At 41.2% G+C, this 21,015-nt stretch overlaps 2 protein-coding genes and 1 long non-coding RNA gene across 3 annotated transcripts; 2 read left to right on the top strand and 1 right to left on the bottom strand.

Moving 5' to 3' along the window:
• The first annotated feature begins 2,420 nt into the window (after positions 1 to 2,420).
• Positions 2,421 to 10,292, top strand: mturn (maturin, neural progenitor differentiation regulator homolog (Xenopus)). The gene is made up of 3 exons (XM_003458494.5): positions 2,421 to 2,991; positions 7,332 to 7,454; positions 8,849 to 10,292. Exons 1-3 carry the CDS (start codon positions 2,833 to 2,835, stop codon positions 8,954 to 8,956), a joined length of 390 nt encoding a protein of 129 aa, XP_003458542.1. The 5' UTR covers positions 2,421 to 2,832; the 3' UTR covers positions 8,957 to 10,292.
• Positions 9,750 to 11,141, bottom strand: LOC112843473 (uncharacterized). Its single transcript, XR_003215833.1, has 2 exons — positions 11,070 to 11,141; positions 9,750 to 10,471 (listed from the first exon to the last, which is right to left on the bottom strand). It is a non-coding gene; the product is annotated as an uncharacterized LOC112843473 (long non-coding RNA).
• LOC100707411 (E3 ubiquitin-protein ligase znrf2) lies at positions 11,127 to 19,366 on the top strand. The gene is made up of 4 exons (XM_003458503.5): positions 11,127 to 11,846; positions 13,291 to 13,386; positions 16,076 to 16,181; positions 18,396 to 19,366. Exons 1-4 carry the CDS (start codon positions 11,540 to 11,542, stop codon positions 18,451 to 18,453), a joined length of 567 nt encoding a protein of 188 aa, XP_003458551.1. The 5' UTR covers positions 11,127 to 11,539; the 3' UTR covers positions 18,454 to 19,366.
• Positions 19,367 to 21,015: the final 1,649 nt, after the last annotated feature.

The raw sequence follows: 21,015 nt of genomic DNA, 5'->3' as shown, positions 1-21,015 counted from the left end.
TTAACTTTTAAATGTATTTTAATACGTTTAGCGGCTTTTTCTTCTGGTAAAGACGTTCCATATTGCCATTCATGCTACAGAGTAATACTATGTAATACTACAGATACAGATACTGATACTTTTCATCTATAAAGGCATGGTATGGTATGATTCATCAAAAGTTTGCAAATTCTGAACACACTTTAATGTCTACTAAATCACTGTGATTCTACAATAACGAGTTAACACAATAAAAACACACCTTTCAGCGTTTTATGCATTTTGAAACTGTTTATTTTTGGAGACCTGATATGTAAATGTGCCTGTCTCTAAAGCACAACATATGTTGTTTACATTTGCTATAAGCTATGAATAAAATAGACCTAACAGTCAACACAAAAAAGACTTTGAGATACCATGTAGATATATATACCTCTCTCTATATATTTATATATATGGTGTATGTTTTAATTCACAAAAAAATGTCATTTCACACAATTCAGTGAACTTAGAGGATAGAAACAAAGTATCGATCCAATACTAGCGTTGTTATTGATACTGTTAATATTTGGATTGATCTGCTCACCTTTGCCCATGAAATAAAATGTGTTTAACATCCCCGGCTTGTCATAACACAACTGATCTACAAAGACCAGGCACTGAACAAATGATACAGAGTACAAAGTACAGTATTTGAATTGATAGTTAGATTAGACACCCTCTCCACAGCCTACTGGTTGGGTAGAGGAGCAGCAGTGGCAGAAGGCTCTCCTCACCATGCTGCAGTCCAGGAGGACCTTTATCCCCATTGCACCCTTTAACAACCTTTGACCCCTATGCAGCCCTCAAATCATTTTCTCTCACTCATGCACGCTTCCAGTACTGCCACAGTCTTTTATCCTGTGTTATCTTTAAATATTTTTATCCCTATTTTTAATATAATTTAATTATTTTATTAATTGATTGATGGTTATGACTGGAGGAATACTTATTTTTAAAATGATCTGCTGGATATTTGAATTTGAATAAACAATCTATATCAAGTAGAGTCAGTGTAGGAAAGTTACATTCCCACTGATCTGCAGTAATTCAGTGGTGTTATAGCTATTCATTTATTATTATTCATTATTCTTTCAAACCACACCCTGCAGATACATCCCCATACTGTAATATTATTTTATCACTGAATATGTAGATTTTTTGTATTTATTTACCATTACTGACTGAATCAGATTAGCATGCTGCTACAGGTGAGATTTCAAGGAAGCCATGTGCTGATAATATTCGGTCATGTCAGTTTTAAAACAAACATAAATTGTTTTGGTTTTTTTTGTCGCAATCTACCAAATTTCCCCAATATTATTCTTTTATCTCAAACAGACTTCCTCTTAGACCCGTTTCAACTTGACAGAGCCCAGCATGGGAGGTACAACAGTTACTGGTTTCACGGGTTTCGCTCGCCCCCTGGTGGTGAGGACTCCGTGGAGCAGGCAGGGTCAGACTGGGGGTGGGGGCAATAATGGAAGCGGGCTGGATTCATGTAAACACTGTAGACACACTGTTTATGCAGAAGAGTGGTTCCCAGTACTGTGTGGGCTACATGCCACTGCAGTTTTCAAGGGTCATCAGTAAACAAAGAAGAAAATGGAACAGTTCTTGTTATGTAAATATTTTACACTTATTTAGGCTGCCAGTAAAGCTGATATAGTGCTTATTTCAGCTTATTATTATAGCAACATCAGTGCTTACCATGTAAGATATGGTGACTTCAAAAAGCATATTTATTTTGTGGCTCTTTTTGAGTTTGACTCACACATACAGTTCCCATGACAGATCTTGTGAAATGAACAAATGTGATAATTATGGCTTAATCATTTTTTAATGCAAAAATGAGTCAGCATTGAGTCTGTATCAGGCGAGCTATTTTCATTATTTCCTGAGAACCGAGAAAAAAGCATTTTTCAGTTTAACTTGTGATTTCCTGCCTCTTTGGAGCTAAAAGAGGCCACCTAAAAACACTATTGAGCATCAGTATCAGGACCTGGTACGGTAGCTCAAATAAGTCAAAAGATATAGACCCAAAAACAAATGTCCATTACAGAGGACATAAATGATAGGCTGGGTCTCGGGAGGACATACCATATCATGGTGGGACATAAATGTAACAATTGACCCCGTTTGAAGATGACGGGCGCTCACATGCTTTCGGTCACATCAGGTGGCCTTTAGAAGAGATGTCGAAAATTGGAAGTCTGTTTGGGTGGAAATGTGTGTGTGTCTGTGTTTTTATTGCTTGCACACTAGAAACCAGTAACTATGTCATGGCAGCAATGGGCCATTAATATATGATGACCTCACACTCTTTCCATATGGAACTATGACAGGACTTGCAGGCTGTCGCATGATGTCAGCTCTGTGGGTGATGAGAGCAGGTTAAACGCTTCGCTGGCGTTGTTATCGTCCTGAGCCAGCAGTGAGAAAGTTGGGGTTAGGCTTATAGCGTCTCCGTTATGGACGGCTGCCCGGCTCCACTCGTCGTCATCGCGTTTTCTCCAGCGTCCTCCTGCGTATGCATGCATGCGACCGAAGGGCTGATTTCATAACGTGAGGAGGAAGAGAGGAATGGGGCTCTGAGCACGGATGAGCGCCAGACCCCGCTAGGCTGTGTGCGCCACCAGCGTTATCTTTATTCCCGGGCCATGCAGAAGGCGCACTGAGGGAGATGCGGTATAGTGGAGGCTGCTGATGCTGCGGGCAAATCAGCTGTTAGGCCTATTTTGCGTCTTGAGCATCATCGCCGCGACGGCCAAAGAGACAGACACACCAGGGACACCGCAGAGCGGATAACGGAGGATGGAGTTCAAGCATCTGGTGGAGGCGGCGGAGAAGTGGTGCTCCGGTAACCCCTTCGACCTCATCTTCGCCGAGGAGGACGACGAGAGGCGGCTGGACTTTTACGCAGAGCCCGGCGTCTCTTTCTACGTGCTGTGTCCCGGCGGCACCGACAGCTTTGTAAGTGCTCCATCTCCTGCAGGGCCTCGTTTCTGCGCGCTCTCTCCTAGGTGTGTCGAGGTTCGGCTGAAGGTGCGCGTTCGGCCCCGGGTTTTCTAGCTGATGGATGTGGGAGAGGAGAGGATGGGATGATGTCATTTCAGTTTGGGTGCACCCCACCCACCCCTCCACCACCCGCCCTCCTTTCCCCTCAAAGTGTATATGTTGCTTATTTCTCCAGCATATAATCAACTCTGCTACGGGCACAAAACAGGCAAGCCTTTTGACTTTCAGAATAAAAGCCGTCGCCATCATGTGGATTTTGCGACACCAAACAGTTCATTTTTATTTCTAAATTGAAATTGATTTAGAAATAAAAATAAAAGCTTCTTATTTCGGGCTTTTATGTTTCCCCCTATTTGAAGTCAATTTTATTACTTGAAAAACTTTAAAGGCCAGTGATTGTTTTCACAAATGCAAAAAATATTTTACATTTTTGTCATCATGCCTTTATTTTGAAAGAGTTATTGCTGCTGGGTTTCAGGTTAAGCCTACTCTTATTAGAAATGTTTGTCTAGACACGGCAACGTTTACCAGCTGACGTTTTATTTCTAACACTTGATTTACTTTGGCCAAATGTGCCTCCTTAGAAGATAATCCAAACAGCTGTGACTGTGATGAAACACTGATTCCTGATGTTTTCTCTGAAAATGTCCTAAATAAAAGGAGCGTGGTTAAAGAACCACCCATCCTCCACCCCTGGCTGCAATTTCATCTGGCCTTAAAGCGCTAAAAGTGCTGCTTATAGATGAAAAACTATAGTCTTAATTTTTAATGGCCTCGCTCACATGCCTCGCAGTGGTTTGATCCGCTGCCTTCCTGTTCCTTCTCTTCTTTACTTTTCAAAAGTGAACGTGAAAATAAGACAATCAGTGAGAAATTTTTAGCTCAGTTTCTTTGCAGTTGAATCTTGTACTTCGAAGCAACTGCCATTTTTTAATAGGGTCGTGACTCATTTGGCCCCCGTGCCACCCCATTTTTAAAAATCCTGGGTACGGCCCTGCTAAACAAGAGAATCTGCCTTAAAAACAGCATGCACTAGCTGCTCAATAGAGCCCCAAACCTCCAACCACACTACACTGCAGCTATGCTGTGAGCTCAGTGTCTTTGTAGCTCCAGCGCTGCTGTGATCAGCCACATGCTGTCTTGAAGCATAGCTGTATCATATATCAGTGTGCTGCAGTGGTGGCGTTATGAGTCCTAAAGCCCCAGAGGCCAGGCCCGCCCTCCTCGCTCCTCCTGCTCAGTGACAGGGGCCAACAGGGCGGGGAGCAGATGGTGATGACCCAGGAGCCAGGGCGTCTGCTCGGTCAATAACACATTATGTCACACAGTCCCCGTCTGCGTTGTGTGTTTGCAGGCATCGTCTGGACTGTCCTGCAGACAGGAGAGCAGCATTAGAGCCGGGGTTTTCCATAGCTGTGTGTGAAGAAACTGTGACGTTTATAGCTGCTGCACAATTAATTACCCGGTCTCTCTCACACACACAGACACACATAAGGCGCAGGTGCTTAAATGCATCATGTGACTCGATGTCTGTTAGCACCAACTTCCTTTTTTCTCTCTGTTTCTCTCTCAACTCACAGTTTTCTACAGCTTTTTAATCTGGTGCTCGCCAACTGCTGCAGGCCTGCTACTCTCTCTCTCTGTTTTTAACACACACACACACACACACAGCACACACACACACACACACACACACTAACAGTTCTCCGTCTCCTATGCACATTTAAATAAGCTTGAATAACTCTCTGTCTTTCTGCAGGACTCTTGAGATCTAGTTACTCTCCCCACGATCAATACTGCTATCAGCAGGACGTCTCATGCTGTTTTTCTCTCATTCTCTCTCTCTCTCACACACACACACACATGCAGGGCATCATCTTGTCACCTAGCTGCACCATAACAATAACCATAATGATAATTTGTTTCCTTCCCTGTAATTTCCCTCTGGATATGATACAGTAGTGTTTGTTTTTAGCAATCCACATCACCCGGTGTGGCGTTCAGCTGCTGAAAAACAAGAAGAATTGAACGTTCCACGTGACTCCGAAGACGCCTCTCTGCTTATCAGAGCTGTAGCTGCCGCACAATCAATTACAGAGTCACGCACACAGCTGTGCTTGGTAGGTGGGGTCAGCTGTTTCAGTGGAGACGCTGGCTGACGTGAGAGGCCGTCCATCGGGGTCGAAGTGGAGCCGCATTCCCAGAAAAGTCGGAGCTGAAGAGCCTGTTGCCGGCGCAGTTTGTAACAGCGTGTTTACATTTTCAACCCCCCCCTCCTGGGCTGTTTTATACCATCCCACATGAATCGCTCTCTCTCTTGACTCTTGCATTTCTTATCTTGGATTTTCACTGAATCATCAGCAGTGATGACATTAAGATAGTTTTTGATGAGATTTTAAGGGACTAATCAACGGATGACGCAGTATAATGAAGCAAGAGTACTCAAGGGATTTCAGTTTTCAACTGAGATTAAATTTCATTGTCTTTTTCCCCAGGATGTTAGGATAACAATGATCACTGTATCATTGTATCAAATGCTACAATAACCAACCAACAAAGCCTCACAGCTACATGTAAAACAACGTCTTCTGTTTGTTTTACATCTGCTCCTTTTTTGCCATGTCATTCTGCACATTTGATTTGGTTTAGCTGACGACATTGCCTAATAAATAACTTAACACAATGGCCTTTAGACTCTAATTAAACTATAAACTATAATAATAAGCCAAATAGAGCAGCTCCAATGGGCTTTGCTAGTCATCAGTATTTGTCTAACAATTCCTGTAAAGGCTTTGAGGTGGCCGACAATATGTACTCATGAGGAAGCTGATTTTAATCAGCGTGGAACTCGTACATCTGACGTATCAGATGTACACGGTGATAATTCACCGTGCTTTTGTGCTGACCATAAACACACTCACTTCCATTTCCATTGAGGTGTGCCTGAACCGTCAACCCATGCTGTAAACTGATCCCAACTCGAAACTGCACCTGTGGTTTGTGCGTTTTGTCCTAAGATACAGACAATGTAAGGCAGTTATTGTCCTTATTGTCTAAACAGCATGTATCTAATTCACAGAGATGGGAATTGTTTAGTAGTCTGAGCTCAAGAATTCTGTACAAAAGCCTCAAGCCGACTCTCATCTGATTACATTTCGCTTTTTAGGAACCAAAAAACAAAAAAAAGGAACCAGACTTTCTTTAAAAAAATGTTTTAATTAGTGCTGTCAGCGTCAATCTCGTTAAAATTACATTAACCCTATAACCGCATTAACGCGGCAAATCTCAGCTAGTAAGTTAGCACAGATCACCCCGTGTGTGGGGCTGCACGGTGTCAACGCGTTAGCGCGGTTAGCTCGTTAATGTGTTAGCGCCGTGCAGCCCCACGCTAACGGAGATTTGCCGCGTTAATGCGGTTATGGCGTTAACGTCATTTTAAGGAGATTAACGCTGACAGCACTAGTTTTAATGTGATCTTGAGTAGTAGTTCTCCAGGATTTCTTTGGACATCGGCTGCTTTTTCACTCACTTTCATCTCTTGTTTCATTTTCGGAGGAATGTTTTTAACACTGACCTGTGAATCAAGCACTGAGCATCAAAAACTGGACCTAACTCAAAAGACAAACCAGTGTCACGCCTACACATAACAAAACACTTAGGAAAGAATCAATTTTAAATGGCATCTTTAGGCAGTTTGTTGCTAGTAGCCTGGACGAGATCACGAGAGCGGCACAACAGTGAGCGTCTGCGGCCATCTGTGAAACACGGTGGAGGCTCTGTAATGATGTGGTGCATCATTTCAGCCAGTGGTGTTTGGGATCTTGTCAAAACTGACGGAATTGTGAACACAAAAAAGCACAGTAAGATTTTGATTTAACATAAAATTCCATCTGAACTGTATCTGAAGCATGGCACTGATCCCAAACACACTGACCATGCAGTAAAACACAAAATCGGTCATGATCTAAAGTCTGAACCTCAACATTACTGAAGCAGTGTGAGGAAGTAAAAATCCCCCAAAAAGCAAAAGAAACACTGAGGATTAAAACAACAGACTGTGTATCAACAGACAACATCATGACAACATGTCTTTGTCAGATTTAGTTGCATTGCTCTGGTTTTTTTTCCTGTGCTACATCTGCTGTGACTTAGTTTTGCTCACTTATCCATTAATTAAGATGTGTACAGCCCACATGAGGCTACACCAGTGGAGGAAGTGTGACACTGTTACATCATGTGCTGTGTTTAAAGTGCATGGACAGAAATTGAAAGATTTTCCTGATCTGTGTGTGCAGCATGTGTGGAGTGAGAGCGAGGACTGCCTTCCCTTCCTCCAGCTGGCCCAGGACTACATCTCCTCCTGCGGGAAGAAGACTCTGCTGGAGGTGCTGGAGAAAGTCTTCACATCCTTCAGGCCTGTAAGTAGACAGAAGCAGGGATGTTCCCGGGGTCGCGTTTCACTTTTTGTTTTTGTACCCAACACGCTGCATCAGCCACGGCTCTGTTTGCTGCATCTTTTGTAGTCCTGAAAAATTCTGTTCTCTCTCAAAAACATCACAACACATACTCTTAGAAATCAGACATTTCACTGTTGGCTTGTTCATCATTTAAGGATTTTGTGCATTTGTGCAATGTTCTTGTCTCTCAGGAATAAGAGAAATGATCCTTATTTCCCAAAATGTAAATCTGAAGCAGTTTTTTGGTAAATAATACATTTAAAAGGTGTAACAAGCAGTAATCAGTTTTAAAAAATCAGAAATAGGTTTTACTGCTTGGAGGTTATCATCACAAAAACAACAATCCATTTATCTATTTACTTAAGTATTGCAAGTTGCACTACTCTTAGCAACAGCGCTTCTTTGCCGTCATAAACGTGAAACAATAATTTTGTGTAAAATGCATCTGAAATATATCAAATCAAAGATTCACTCAAAAAAATAATCATGAAAGAAAATACATTTGGTTTAAACTGAGTGTATATCAATCAGGTCAATTTCATTTGAACAGCTGTCGCTAAATTTAACGGTTTACACGGTACTTACACAGTAAAAACATCTGTAAAGATACAGTACACTGTACCGTATTCATTTTTTATGGACATTTTCACGAATTTTATTCCACACATTCAATTCAACATTTACCATTTATGGAAGCCTGCATTAAAAACACAGATAATGTACTAGCAGAAAATTACCAGGACATTTTCTGCCTTTTTTTTAAACAGTGTACGTAAAAAAACTGCATGAAAATGTTTAATTTTATAATATTTTAATCAATGTTAATAAATAAATATGCAAACCTGAAACTGGTGAGGCTTGGAGACACATTTAGATGATAGTAAGTTACACAAGAGAAGAAGGCGTCTTGTATCAAGTCAAAACTGGAGAAAAAATCAAAGAAACGAAAAATGTTTAGTTTCCAAAAAAAGCTTTACATAATGTTTACTTATTTCGAGGTAGAGTTGGGCTGTTCCTGCTGTTTCCAGTCTTTATGCTAAACTGAGCTCACTGCCTTCTGGCTGTAACTGCACAGACGTGATAGGGGTATCATATTATATAACGCTCTCACTGCAAGGTGTGTTTTTCAGCAGTGAATCAAGGAATAACTGAGCAGAATTGGCAGGATTGTTTATTTAGTGGAAGAGAGAGAAACTAGACGGCTGACATAAAGGCTCTTTCTGAAGGACACTGAGTTTGTTTGCTTTGTGAAACTGTCTTCATGTTAATTAGCAAAAAAGAGAGAGAGAGACAACGTAAACACACTTCATGGTCTAACACTGCATTCTCTCTCTCTTCCTCCCTGTCTCTGTTAGCTGCTGGGTCTCCCAGACATAGAGGACGACAGTTTTGAGCATTACCACGCTGACATGGAGGGGGAACCCGGGCCCGACCACCAGCAGATGGGGGTCAGCCAGCAGTGATAATGCCCAAGGAGAAGCCCGGGCCTCAACACATTAAGCCCAATCACTTAATGACACACATTCGTACATATTTAAAGTGAACTTGCTTTAAAAAAAACAAACAAAACAAACAAAAAAAATTGCACCGCCATGTTCTTGAATGTCTCAGTGGCTTTGCTTCCCAAAGAGTGCACGCTGCGGCACTTTTTTTCAGCCCCCTCCCCTTCGCCTCTCAAAATAAAATGAACACACTTACACAACAATTTGGAGGCTGCGTGAGCAGTAGCCATGTACAATGCAAGTATCTTAATCATTCACCATCTGGTTAGTTAAAGTTCCACAGCACAGCAATATTACATCAGCCTCAGCTGGCTTTCTTATGCAGGAATACAGTCAGATGTTACCGCAATACCCACTCCCCCCCACCACCACCAACCTGCTCTCAAACGGGGAGATGAATGTTGCAGATAGCCTGCTTTCTTTACCTGACACACGAAGGGGTGAAAACTAACGGTTTGTGGCAACGTGAGGCAATCGGCGCTCTAGCAAAGTTCATTTTCCACCTCATGGAGGGAAAGAGGGAGGGAACTGAATAACGGCTCTCAGACCCTTCCCTGTTTTAAACACACGCTTAGAGAAGTCATATAGGAAACCGTTTTAAAGACATTTTACAGTCGCTCCTCGCGTGGAAATCAAAGTGTGCAGCTTAACAGTAGCATGGAACCTTTTCCCCCCCAACCCCCAAGGTGTGTTTGTGTTAATGTTTCCAAATGCAGCACACCTCAAAAGACTTTCAAGTCACTTTATGAGGATGTTTTAATCATGTAATTATGGTATGACCGTCACAGCTATGACCCATGCTGCAGCTTGATAAGCCCTTACCCAGACTGGGTGTCCCAGACTGCCCCCTTCCAAGTTCTTGTATCCAGTAGTCTTCCTGGTTGTTGGTGGTTCACACTTTGCCCTCTTTTCTCGGCAGCATCTGAGGAGATACCTTCTTTAAAGCTTGTACATCATCATAAATGTAATAAGGGCACACACCCAGACCCCTGAGTGGTATCACAGGGAAGGGGGGACATATTTGTTTTTAGCCACCCTCAGCTTAGCCTTGTTACTTTCTAACCTCAGTATTGTAGTGTCACACCTGATGCACTGCAACGCTTCAGGCCACCCACGCCCACCCACAGCTGCCTTCAACCACTAGATCTACATGCAAGACTCTTTCAGACCTTTTACCCATTTACTTTTTTTGGCTTGTACAGTTTTGTCTTCTTTGTTGCCTGAGCGTTCCTCATTCAGTGTATCTTTTGTTTGTCCTCATGTGTGTGAAACTGGTCAATAAACAGTGTGAACAGAGTGTCCCGAGAGCTGCTTTTTCTTTAATCTCAAACGCCATGAGTTAATGAAAGACAAAGCTCCAAATATGGAGGGCATTTCATATCAGAGTGGACTGGTGACCTGCTGCTGTGCCAAAGGCCTGCTGGTGTTACTGGGGTTGACGTCACGCAGCCACTCAGGGCCGAGTTAAGCTTCGAACTGAAACAGGAATCGCGGACAGGAAGTAGTGGTTTAGTATTCAAATTAAAAGCACAAAATTCATTGCAAATGTGCATTTTTCTCTGTCTCGTCCCCACATGCACATTTATAGGATACATTTGAGTATTTGTAACAGTTATAGAGGGAGCTTTGTGTATTTTGCTCGTTTAGGTTTTACATAGGAGGAAAATATGATGAGTTTACCCACAAAAACTGCTCAACAGTGAATGAAATTGTTTAAAATCTAACATCAGCTGGACAAACTATGACAGTAAAATGCTAATTTTCAAAATAATACTTCTAGAAATGAAATTTCCAGCAAAAATACACGCAGCAATGAAAAAAAGTACTTGCAATCCTGGTAAGTCCTCTTTGACAGCAGGTCAGTTGTGTGCCATGCTTTGCAGCAGCAAAGTCACTGAACTTCATGTAATAAATTAGGCTGCTGCAAAGCGTGGCACACAGCTTGTGTAATACTTTCATAGAGTAAACAATAAAAGGAATCGCCATCTGTCAATTGAACAATTGGATGCTTTTACTTTGAAAGAAAATGTACTGTATCCGGTGGAGTTGATTACGACTGACAGCGCTGGCTTACCGGAAGAGGAGGGCAATCCCTGCTTATATTTTTCTTTCCAGACGCCACAGTTGATCACAAAAACAAACTTGAAACCAGACGGGCTGTGGGGTCAACACTTGTGCGTGTGTTCTCGGCTAAAGCGGAGAAACACAAACCGTGTTACTAAAGAGATTTTCTCTCTTTTTTTAAAAAAAATACTTCTGTTGTTGTAACAAAGGGGAAGGACTTTGAAACGAAGAAGAAGAAAAAAAGAACCTTTGGAAAGGAAGTTTTGCGTCAGTGAGTGCGCACTTTACGCACAGTGCGCACAGTGAAACTTTGACATGTTGAATAACCTCGGCTGTATCGCTGCACACTTGTTTGGCTGCATTTCCTTTGTTGTTTTCGACTCTTCGGGGCTTGCTGTGATCATGTGTCGTGGCTAAAAAAAAACTTCTTTTAGAAAGAAAAACGCACTGACAAACAAAACCCCTAAAACCTGCGGCAGTATGGGGTCCAAGCAGAGCAGCCCTGTGTTTGACAGCAGAACTCGAGCTTATTCCAGCTCCGATCTTCCATCTGGAAATTCCAGCAGAGGAGAAAGGTTTGCGGGGTTCAGGTACACAAATGGACCCGATGGCCCAAGAATCCGGTTCACGAGTGGAGGGCCAACAAATTCTGGGCTCAACATACCGGCCGGCGGCAACCAGAACCTCGACGGCACAGATGGTGACGATGAGGGCCAGCTGCCCCCAGAGGGACACAGGCTGCTTATAGGGTCCCTGCCGGCCGAACTGTCCTCACGCCTGCTCGGGGGTAAGGCGCAAATTCATAAAAGTACACCTGGAGAGCCCAGGCCCATTATTGCTCAGTGCACACTTAGATTTTTAATGCACTGATTTCCTCTTTGTACTCGAGGTGCACTTCCGCAGTGTCAGTAAAGGTTTAATATCATTTTATGCATTTTATGCATTTAATGCATTTCGCCTTCTCTGATATTACTACTCATTATTCTAACGATTCTAATTAACATTTAAAATCCTGCAGCACATAACTGCCCACACTGCATATCCGAGCAACTTCATTGTGACTTACATTTCTATTTAATGTAAGGTACCCTATCATTATTTCTCAGTTTCATCTCCAAAGTTGTATGCGTAATTTTGGTGTCAGAGTTACTTAGTATTTTTCCATTTGACATGCGATACCTGGCATATGGCTAAGGCTGTCTGATGACTGAGCCCTTTGTTTTGCACTTCTGCACTTTTATTCTAGCCACAGGTGGCTCTGCTGCACCATGCTTGCTTTCTTTCTTTCTTTTTTTTCCCTTTTTTGGGGACTCTTTCTTCTTCTACTGCTTCTTTGTTTTGCAAAACCAGCCTGTTTTGTCACTCTGGCTATGAGAGGGAAGAGTAGTGCACTATGTAGGTCAGCAGATAAGAGCTTCCTGCTGGTTACACATTGCCTGACAGAAACACACCACGCGCACACATGCACAACAAACTTCCTGAATCCGCAGGTCTTGCTGTTTCTCAACTGAAGGGGTGTCTCACCGGGCCAACCTGCAACAAAAGCCTGAGTCAAACTAACTTAACACGACACTCAGACAGCCTTTAAACGCCAGTGTCGCTGAGAGCTCAAACGCTGCTTAAGCACAGGTTGAATTGAATTTTCTAGGTTTTTTTGTTAGAGGCCTAAAAAGTTGTGACATGATCTCCATATCCAGCTGTGTTCCTGCCCTCTTCTCTTCCTTTTTCCTTACCGGCATATAATTCCCCCGATGAGGAAATGTAATCATTAATCGCACCATCAATAATCTTCGCTCAAGAGAACCACATGACTGGGACTCTGCAGGCCTGAGACTTTATCTCAGGTCTTGAGGCGAGCTTATCTAACATCCAGCGGTTCTTGGCCTATTAATCTTTGCACAGCTGTGCAGATACAGGGGGTCAGAAGGAACCAAACGATCAGCCAATCGCATGTTTTATAGATGCTTTTGCAGTAAACATCACATCTGCGTTTAAGTGTGCGCTTGCAGTAAGTTTGCAGCACTGCAGTGACATCTGCAAACTGTGTGAGGTAAGCAGATTGTTAGTTTATGGGAGAACCAAGTTCATGCAGGCAAAAGGTCCCGTAGGTCACAAGATTAATTACAAGCCAACAGTCCCACGTCCTGCCATGTGTACAATAATAGGTTATGATCGGTGCACTGCCACATCAGGGTCCCTTAATGTTTTCTCTTTGTGTTTTTCCCCTCCAGGCTTCCACTGTCCCGTTTGCTCCAAGTTCATGGCGTCGGATGAAATCGAGAAGCACCTGCTCATGTGTTTCAGCAAGACGCGCCTCACCTACAACAGTAAGACTGAGGGGGAGATTCTGAAAGCCTTTGGGACTGTTATTTTATTGATTTAGTTTGTTGCCCACTGCTAATTATTAAATGAAACTGCACAGTGACAAAGCAAGAACATTTAAATTGTGTCCTTAAGTAATGTAGCAATTCTACATTGTAATAAAATGCTCTAGTGGTTTAAGGTCTCAACCTGCTGCACTGATGTACAGCTGTTCTAAAGGTTACTATAACGGCCCTGGCTTCAGTGGTTACAGCTAACTGATATTTAAAGCTCTACCACTGATATGCATGTGATAATGGATACCAACTCTCTTTTCATCTCCACAGTCTTTGACTTTAGATAATCTTCCAAAAAGAGAAAAGACTTTGACTGATAATAATGGGGTGACCTCACAGCTAGCAGGTTCCTGGTTCGAACCCTGGGTTTCCTCTGGGTTCTCCGACTTTCTCCCACAGTTTATTAGTGATTCTCAATTGTTCAGATAAAGTGTATGGAATACAACACTGTATGAATGTATGGTTATATGTAACTTAGAGTCTAAAATGCTTTGAATGGTCAGTAAGACTAGAGAAGCACTATATAAATGTGAGTGCATTACAGATTTATTTCCATTTTTCCCCATTTTCTGCAATACTGAACTTAATGTGAGATTTTATTAGCCTGATAATTGTGAAATGCAAATCTAATTTTATGACGGCCCTAGCTAATTACAGGTGCAAACGAGCTGCCATCAGAGCGTAGCGTTTTTTGTTTTTTTTTTAAGATTATTTTTTGGGCCCTTTTTAGCCTTTATTGGGTAGAGACGGTGGAAACCATACAGCGTATGGTCGCCTGATCACCCACTGAGCTAAACCTGCGGCCCCCTAACCTTTTTAAAATAAATCTTTTTATGCTTTGAAAATATAAGCGCTAGAGCCTGACTGATATAGGACTGTCAGACCAATGCCGATATTTGTTGATTTAAAATCCCGATAAATAGGCACACAAAAAGATGTCCATAATATTTGTTATGTTTCTTTTGAGTCCTTACGAAGACGATCTGACAATGCAATTTAAAAATAATCTTGTTTTATTTTTACAACAAGTCACCAATTACTTGTTTGCCCTTGCCGAACACCTCTTGGATGATAGTCCCGTTTTAAGTATTAGAGTGCCCCCTGGTGGGCAACCTATGCCATGCCAACATTCGTAACATGGTTGAATGGTGTTTCTCCCACGTTGTCTTTAGTTTTTTTCAGTTTCATTTCGCGACAATTAATAAATGCTGAGATAATCCTAATGATAGATCGACAAATAGCTAGAATCAAAATATCAGTTGTCCTCGAATAAATGTCAAAATATTTTTCTTTTTTAGCAATTTAATCATCATGTGATCTCTAAGCTTTATCTTGTTCGTCGTTAATTTTCTTCATTTTTAATTCCGATGTTAGAAACCACTAAAATATAATTATTGTAATGGTCATTACTGTGTAAGTAGCAATTTATTGTTGCAAAAAGCTGTTATGTACTGGTGTTTAGCTTGAATTAGTGTATTTATTTTATCCTCACAACTTTTCTGAGTAGAATATTAATGTCTAAATTATGATAAATAATTATGTAGAATATCCAGTGTACACACACCGTAGTAAAATCTTAATCTCTAAATTATAACATAAAATGATATAATTTGTAAAATAATTCAGAGCTTACTCATAAAAATAGAATCCTCAGAAAATCCGTGATATATAATTATACATGTGTTATATGTAACTTTATGTTACGAGTTCATACATCGACACCAGTGCACCTGCAATAAAATGCTAAACTTGAAACATCAAAGCAAAAGCGGCCGTACAGCTACACGTCTACTCGTCTGCATGGAGATTTTGTTTGTGTGTGCACATGCATAGTGCAAATATGCACAGCAACACCTGTGTAATGTACACACAGGAACGGCAAACACATCTTTTCTGTCAAAAACAATCATAAACAAAGAGTTTGGCAGAGCACACCCTTCCTGCTAGAGACTCCCAGGCTTGTTCCATTTAAATAAACAAAAGTACATAACACTAGGTTCTTCTTCACCGTTAACTCTTCCCAGACACACACACACACACACACACACATTGGCCATGGTGGAGTTTATTAATAGAAAAGCTGTAAAAAGTATGAAAATTCAGATGGAAGTTCAGAATCTGTGCGCTGTCAAATGGGCTGGACTGAAGACTTTGCTGGGCCAGTTATGGCCCCCAGGCCTCGTGTTTGATCCCCCTGCTGTACACTGTTTATTAACTTAGCACAGACATTCAGATGTCTTTATTTTTTCAAAGTGTATTTGACTGCAAACTTGACATACAGGCAATACTCTCTCCTTAGCCTCAGGCATGGGCACAAGAGGGTGTTACAGTTAATTATGTAGGCTGTTACGCAACGCAATAATCATCATCCATCTCAGCTTAATCTGAGGCTCGGTTTTTCTCCACCATTATTAAACTACACCTTCACATTTTCATACAGAGGAACTGGAGAACAAAAAGTGAAATTGCATTCAGCCCAGTCAGCAGCACATTTCCGCACAGATGATAGCAGGTATTCTGGTATCAAAGGTTAAACAGATGTTTGTGTGGGATTCGGTGAAGTGATTATTCGATACAAGGTTTGGTGTGCGAGGCAGCTTTTTGCTCATTTGGTCTGTGTTTGTATTGTCTTTCTCAGAGGACATCCTGTCCAGAGACTCTGGGGAATGTGCCATCTGTTTAGACGAGCTGGAGCAAGGAGACACCATTGCCAGACTGCCTTGCCTCTGCATCTACCATAAAGGGTAACTAATGTGCACAAACACACGCAGATAAACAGAATCAGCTGGGAATACTTTGACTAATGGACAAAGTTAATTTAAAACCTGTAGTACGTATATGCACAACATAAATAAACATTCCAATTAATGCTCAAAGGGCCATTTGTTGTTGTTGTTGTTGTTGTTAGATGGGAAGATAATAAAGCACTCATGTTTAAACCTATAGACCACATTAATGTAAAGCCAGCTTAGAAAAAAATACAGAAAGCTGTTTAAAAACAGGTTGTGAAACTTTACTGCATCCTGTAAAATACTGTGGTTTCCATCAGTGTCTGAGAAAATGGGGCATGTTTTACCTTGTGATATACAAGTTCCTAGATGACTATGTCGAGTCCCTCAGTTTCAAAGTCAGACCTGCCTCTCGTGCATGGCATGCATTTTCAAAAAACTAAGACATAAGTAGTTGCGTCATAGTGGCTAGCAGCCAGTCTAGCAATTTCACCCTACTTCTAATCTTTAAGCTAAGATAGTGCAATCTTAATTTTTCTTTTACTAGCTTTCACCATTAACCGGCCTATTTGATTATCTGTGCAAAGCACCGACAAGTTTGAACCTGTCAGATTAAGAAAAAAAAGACCTGTAAATGGAAAGCATCGTTAGCCTTCTTGCAGAAATAAAATAAAATGATGAATCTATTACTAGCAGCTAAGTTTAACAAAGTCTGAAAACAAGAGAAAGCAGCTAGTCTGGTGATATGTAAAGTGCGTTCCTGCACCTATAGTTTGTTCGATCTGATCCAAATCAGTTAAGTTTGGAAACTTAACTTTTAACTTTTCAGCAAACTCTGAACTAAAATACGTCACAACAAAAAGGTCTGGAGCAAGAAAAGTAAATACTGGAAGAAGGTGCTGTGTTCTGGTCTTGTGGATAACATGAAGAATTTACATTAATTTTACAGCTAGTTGCTAGCCCAAACCCCCGTTTGTGCATTTTGGACATTTATGGTACCCTGCAGCATCCCAGAATGCAAAGCCTACCTGGCTACAAGAAAGCATTTAGCTCAAACTTGCAGCATACACCTTGTAGTTTGCTGGGATTACGTTCACACCATAAACGAACCGCTCTGGAGTTTGTTTGGAGCTGGACCTCCAACAGGTCTCAGTGCGGTTGTTTTGGTGTGCTTGCTGTGTGTTCTTTTGTTAGGTTGGACTAGAACCAGGCTAGCTGTTTTTCACTTTTTGAACAAAATTATGCTAACTTGCCACCAACTGTAGCAGAATATCCCTCACCAATCAGTCTGCTTTGGTGGTATTATAAGCATTTAATGCATTAAAGCATTCAAAAAGCAGATGTTACAAGGAAACACTATACAATTGTTTTCACTATTTCATATTTGACATTTCCTAACAACAGGCTCTTTTCTTTTTAATCTGCATTTTAGCACTTTTCTTATATGGGCACCTATCATCAGCTGTAGAGTTATGCATGTCCCACAGTTAGCATGTAAAGGCTATAATATGTACAGAGATCCTGCTGTTCCCTTTGTTGGTGCAGGTGCTCAGATCTGGGCTCAAACATGTACAGAAGGTCGTGAGAAAGCCCCATTCCCAATCAGGAATGGGAATGTAGTTAGTAGTGCTACAGTTTTGTTTAGGAACCTTTTAAGCCAGCGAGAGGAATAAACAGCGCTAACAGCGAGTGGGTGCTGTCCCCTCCGCAGACTTTCAGAAGTTGACCAATCGGGAAGAATTTTAGTGAAGTGGGGCCTGAAGGAAGCCTGGGGATAGCATGAGCAGTTCCATGCAGAGGCTGGACTAAGGGGCCGCATAACAATCTGAGATAAAGTCAAGTGTTTCGACTGGGAGCAATGCCAAGATACACTAGAGGAGTCCCAGAATAAAAATGTGGAGTTGAAACAAGCATAATATTTACATTAACCTCATTGGTTCTAAGAGCAAGAATTACAGCTTTTCCATATAGATCTTAAAAAACTAATAAAAATCAGTGAGAGGAACAAAACGATACACAAGCACATTGGCATAAGTGAATAAGTTCTTCATAATTGTTGTGATAATATTTTATTTTCCATTTTTAACTTAAAAAATATACAAATTAAAATATAAATAAAAATATTTTGTTTTGTTTTTTTTACTTCAAACTGGTTCCATTTGTTGTGTTCACAAACACTAAATATGTTTCCAGCTCCGTTTGAATCACGCCTCCTTGTTACTGTTGCAGGTGTATAGACGCGTGGTTTGAGGTGAATCGCTCCTGCCCGGAACATCCCAGCGACTAGGAGCTGCAAATGTCCGCTACCACAGTACATCACTGGGATCGACTGTGTGCCCTGACCTCATCCCAACACTGTCTTTTCCAGTCACGCATCAGCGCTCCTCAGGGATTATAAGACATTATTGCGTGCAGTTTTCACATTGCCTCATGGACTTTGGATATGCCTCTTTAGGTGAAGTGAAATGTTCAAGGAGCCACACCGGTGGAGTCATTTCAAAATATGTGACATCCCTCGTGTCACCTACTGGCCTAAAGAAGGTTCATGCAACCTGGAATATGAGCCGGGCTGTTTTTTCTTGAGCTGGGCGTGGTTTTTATAGGAGAGGACTTCTAAGACTGACATCTCTCTTCAGGAGGGACTGAGGCCAACAGACTGTGGAGAGAGACGATGAGAAGGCTGATGTTGTGCAATATGAAAAGCAGCCACAGGGAATGGGGAGGGAAAAAAATGTCTTTATCAGCTTTAAGGGATGATTGCAGTGTTGACGTAACGAAGCAGATCTCAATGTTATTGCAAAATAGGCTGTCGATATTGTTTGGTAAACAATCATGTGTCATAGACCAAGCAGTCTCGGCCATTACCACTCGGCCATTTAGAACCACATTACTGTGATTGCGTAGTTTAGTTGTGGGTTTTTTTGTTGTTTTTTTAAAAAGTTGGGTTGTAACATATCTAATGGTGATTCATTCTGTCTCTCTCTCTCTCTAAAGAGTGCCATAATATGCTGCTATGTGATAGACTGGAAAGTTTTTCTATAACCTTTGAACCTTTTCGGTCAATGTTCTTTCTGTTTGTACTGTGATGAGTTGCACAACAATAAATGTTTTGTCTTTGTGTCCTTTTCCTGCATGAGAACTGTTAATGTACATTTATGTGTCTTTACACTCGCCCTCCAATTAAAAATTCAGTAAAAGTGTGAAGTTTGCATTCTTTCCAACCAACAGCTGTACTTGCTTACAATCACGCAACGGTATTACATAACATCTGCAGTTTATCCTGGAAACATTATTTTGTTGTTTTAATTGCCAAGAAAAATTAAATCTTAATGGCACCATTCCTTTTGACAGTAAGTACTAAAACTACCAGCTACAAAAATGCAGGGATGATGTGTAATACCGATTTAGAAGTGGGTGAGCAGAGGCATGAAGAGCCAGGAGTTATTTGTTTGTCTGAGGACTTGCAATCTTTTCATTGGTTACAGAGTGTTTGGTAATGAAATGTATGCGTGCCAGAGAAGGTATTTTCATATGAGGGAAAATGTCCTCTGGCAAAGCACAACAAGCACTTTTGCTGTAACAAAACAAATTTCCCACCTGTGGGACTAATAAAGGCCATCTTATCTCTTATCTTATAACAAGTTAAAATATGACAATACGTCTTGATGATAGTAGTTTACTACCACCAAGATTAGACAGCTTTAAAACAAACTTCTAGGAATCCTGAAAGTCTCCTTACAGAAGTCCAAAAAACAAAAATCAACATACTACTGTATGCATGTATACCTATATATATATGTATATATAATTAATATATATATGAACTTAGATCAAGCTTATTTATATATATTTATATATATATATATATATATGTATATATAATTAATATATATATGAACTTAGATCAAGCTTATTTATATATATTTATATATATTTATATATATATATATATATATTATATATATTTATATATATATATTATATATATTTATATATATATATTATATATATATTATATATATATATTATATATATATAATATATATATATTATATATATAATATATATATATTATATATATATAATATATATATATGTAAAAAAAACAAAAACACCCAGCACGCCCCTGCGGGCGGTTTATCCTTCAAGCTCGGGTCCTCTACCAGAGGCCTGGGAGCTTGAGGGTCCTGCGCAGTATCTTAGCTGTTCCCAGGACTGCGCTCTTCTGGACAGAGATCTCCGATGTTGTTCCCGGGATCTGCTGGAGCCACTCGCCTAGCTTGGGAGTCACCGCACCTAGTGCTCCGATTACCACGGGGACCACCGTTACCTTCACCCTCCACATCCTCTCGAGCTCTTCTCTGAGCCCTTGGTATTTCTCCAGCTTCTCGTGTTCCTTCTTCCTGATGTTGCTGTCATTCGGAACCGCTACATCGATCACTACGGCCGTCTTCTTCTGTTTGTCTACCACCACTATGTCCGGTTGGTTAGCCACCACCATTTTATCCGTCTGCATCTGGAAGTCCCACAGGATCTTAGCTCGGTCATTCTCCACCACCCTTGGGGGCATCTCCCATTTTGACCTCGGGACTTCCAGGTTATACTCGGCACAGATGTTCCTGTACACTATGCCGGCCACTTGGTTATGGCGCTCCATGTATGCCTTGCCTGCTAGCATCTTGCACCCTGCTGTTATGTGCTGGATTGTCTCTGGGGCATCTTTACACAGCCTGCACCTGGGGTCTTGCCTGGTGTGATAGACCCCAGCCTCTATGGATCTTGTACTCAGAGCTTGTTCTTGTGCTGCCATGATTAGTGCCTCTGTGCTGTCTTTCAGTCCAGCTTTGTC

Source organism: Oreochromis niloticus, linkage group LG22 (assembly GCF_001858045.2).
Source record: "Oreochromis niloticus isolate F11D_XX linkage group LG22, O_niloticus_UMD_NMBU, whole genome shotgun sequence".
Classification (NCBI taxonomy): domain Eukaryota; kingdom Metazoa; phylum Chordata; class Actinopteri; order Cichliformes; family Cichlidae; genus Oreochromis; species Oreochromis niloticus.
This window is presented reverse-complemented; position numbering and strand designations above follow the sequence as displayed.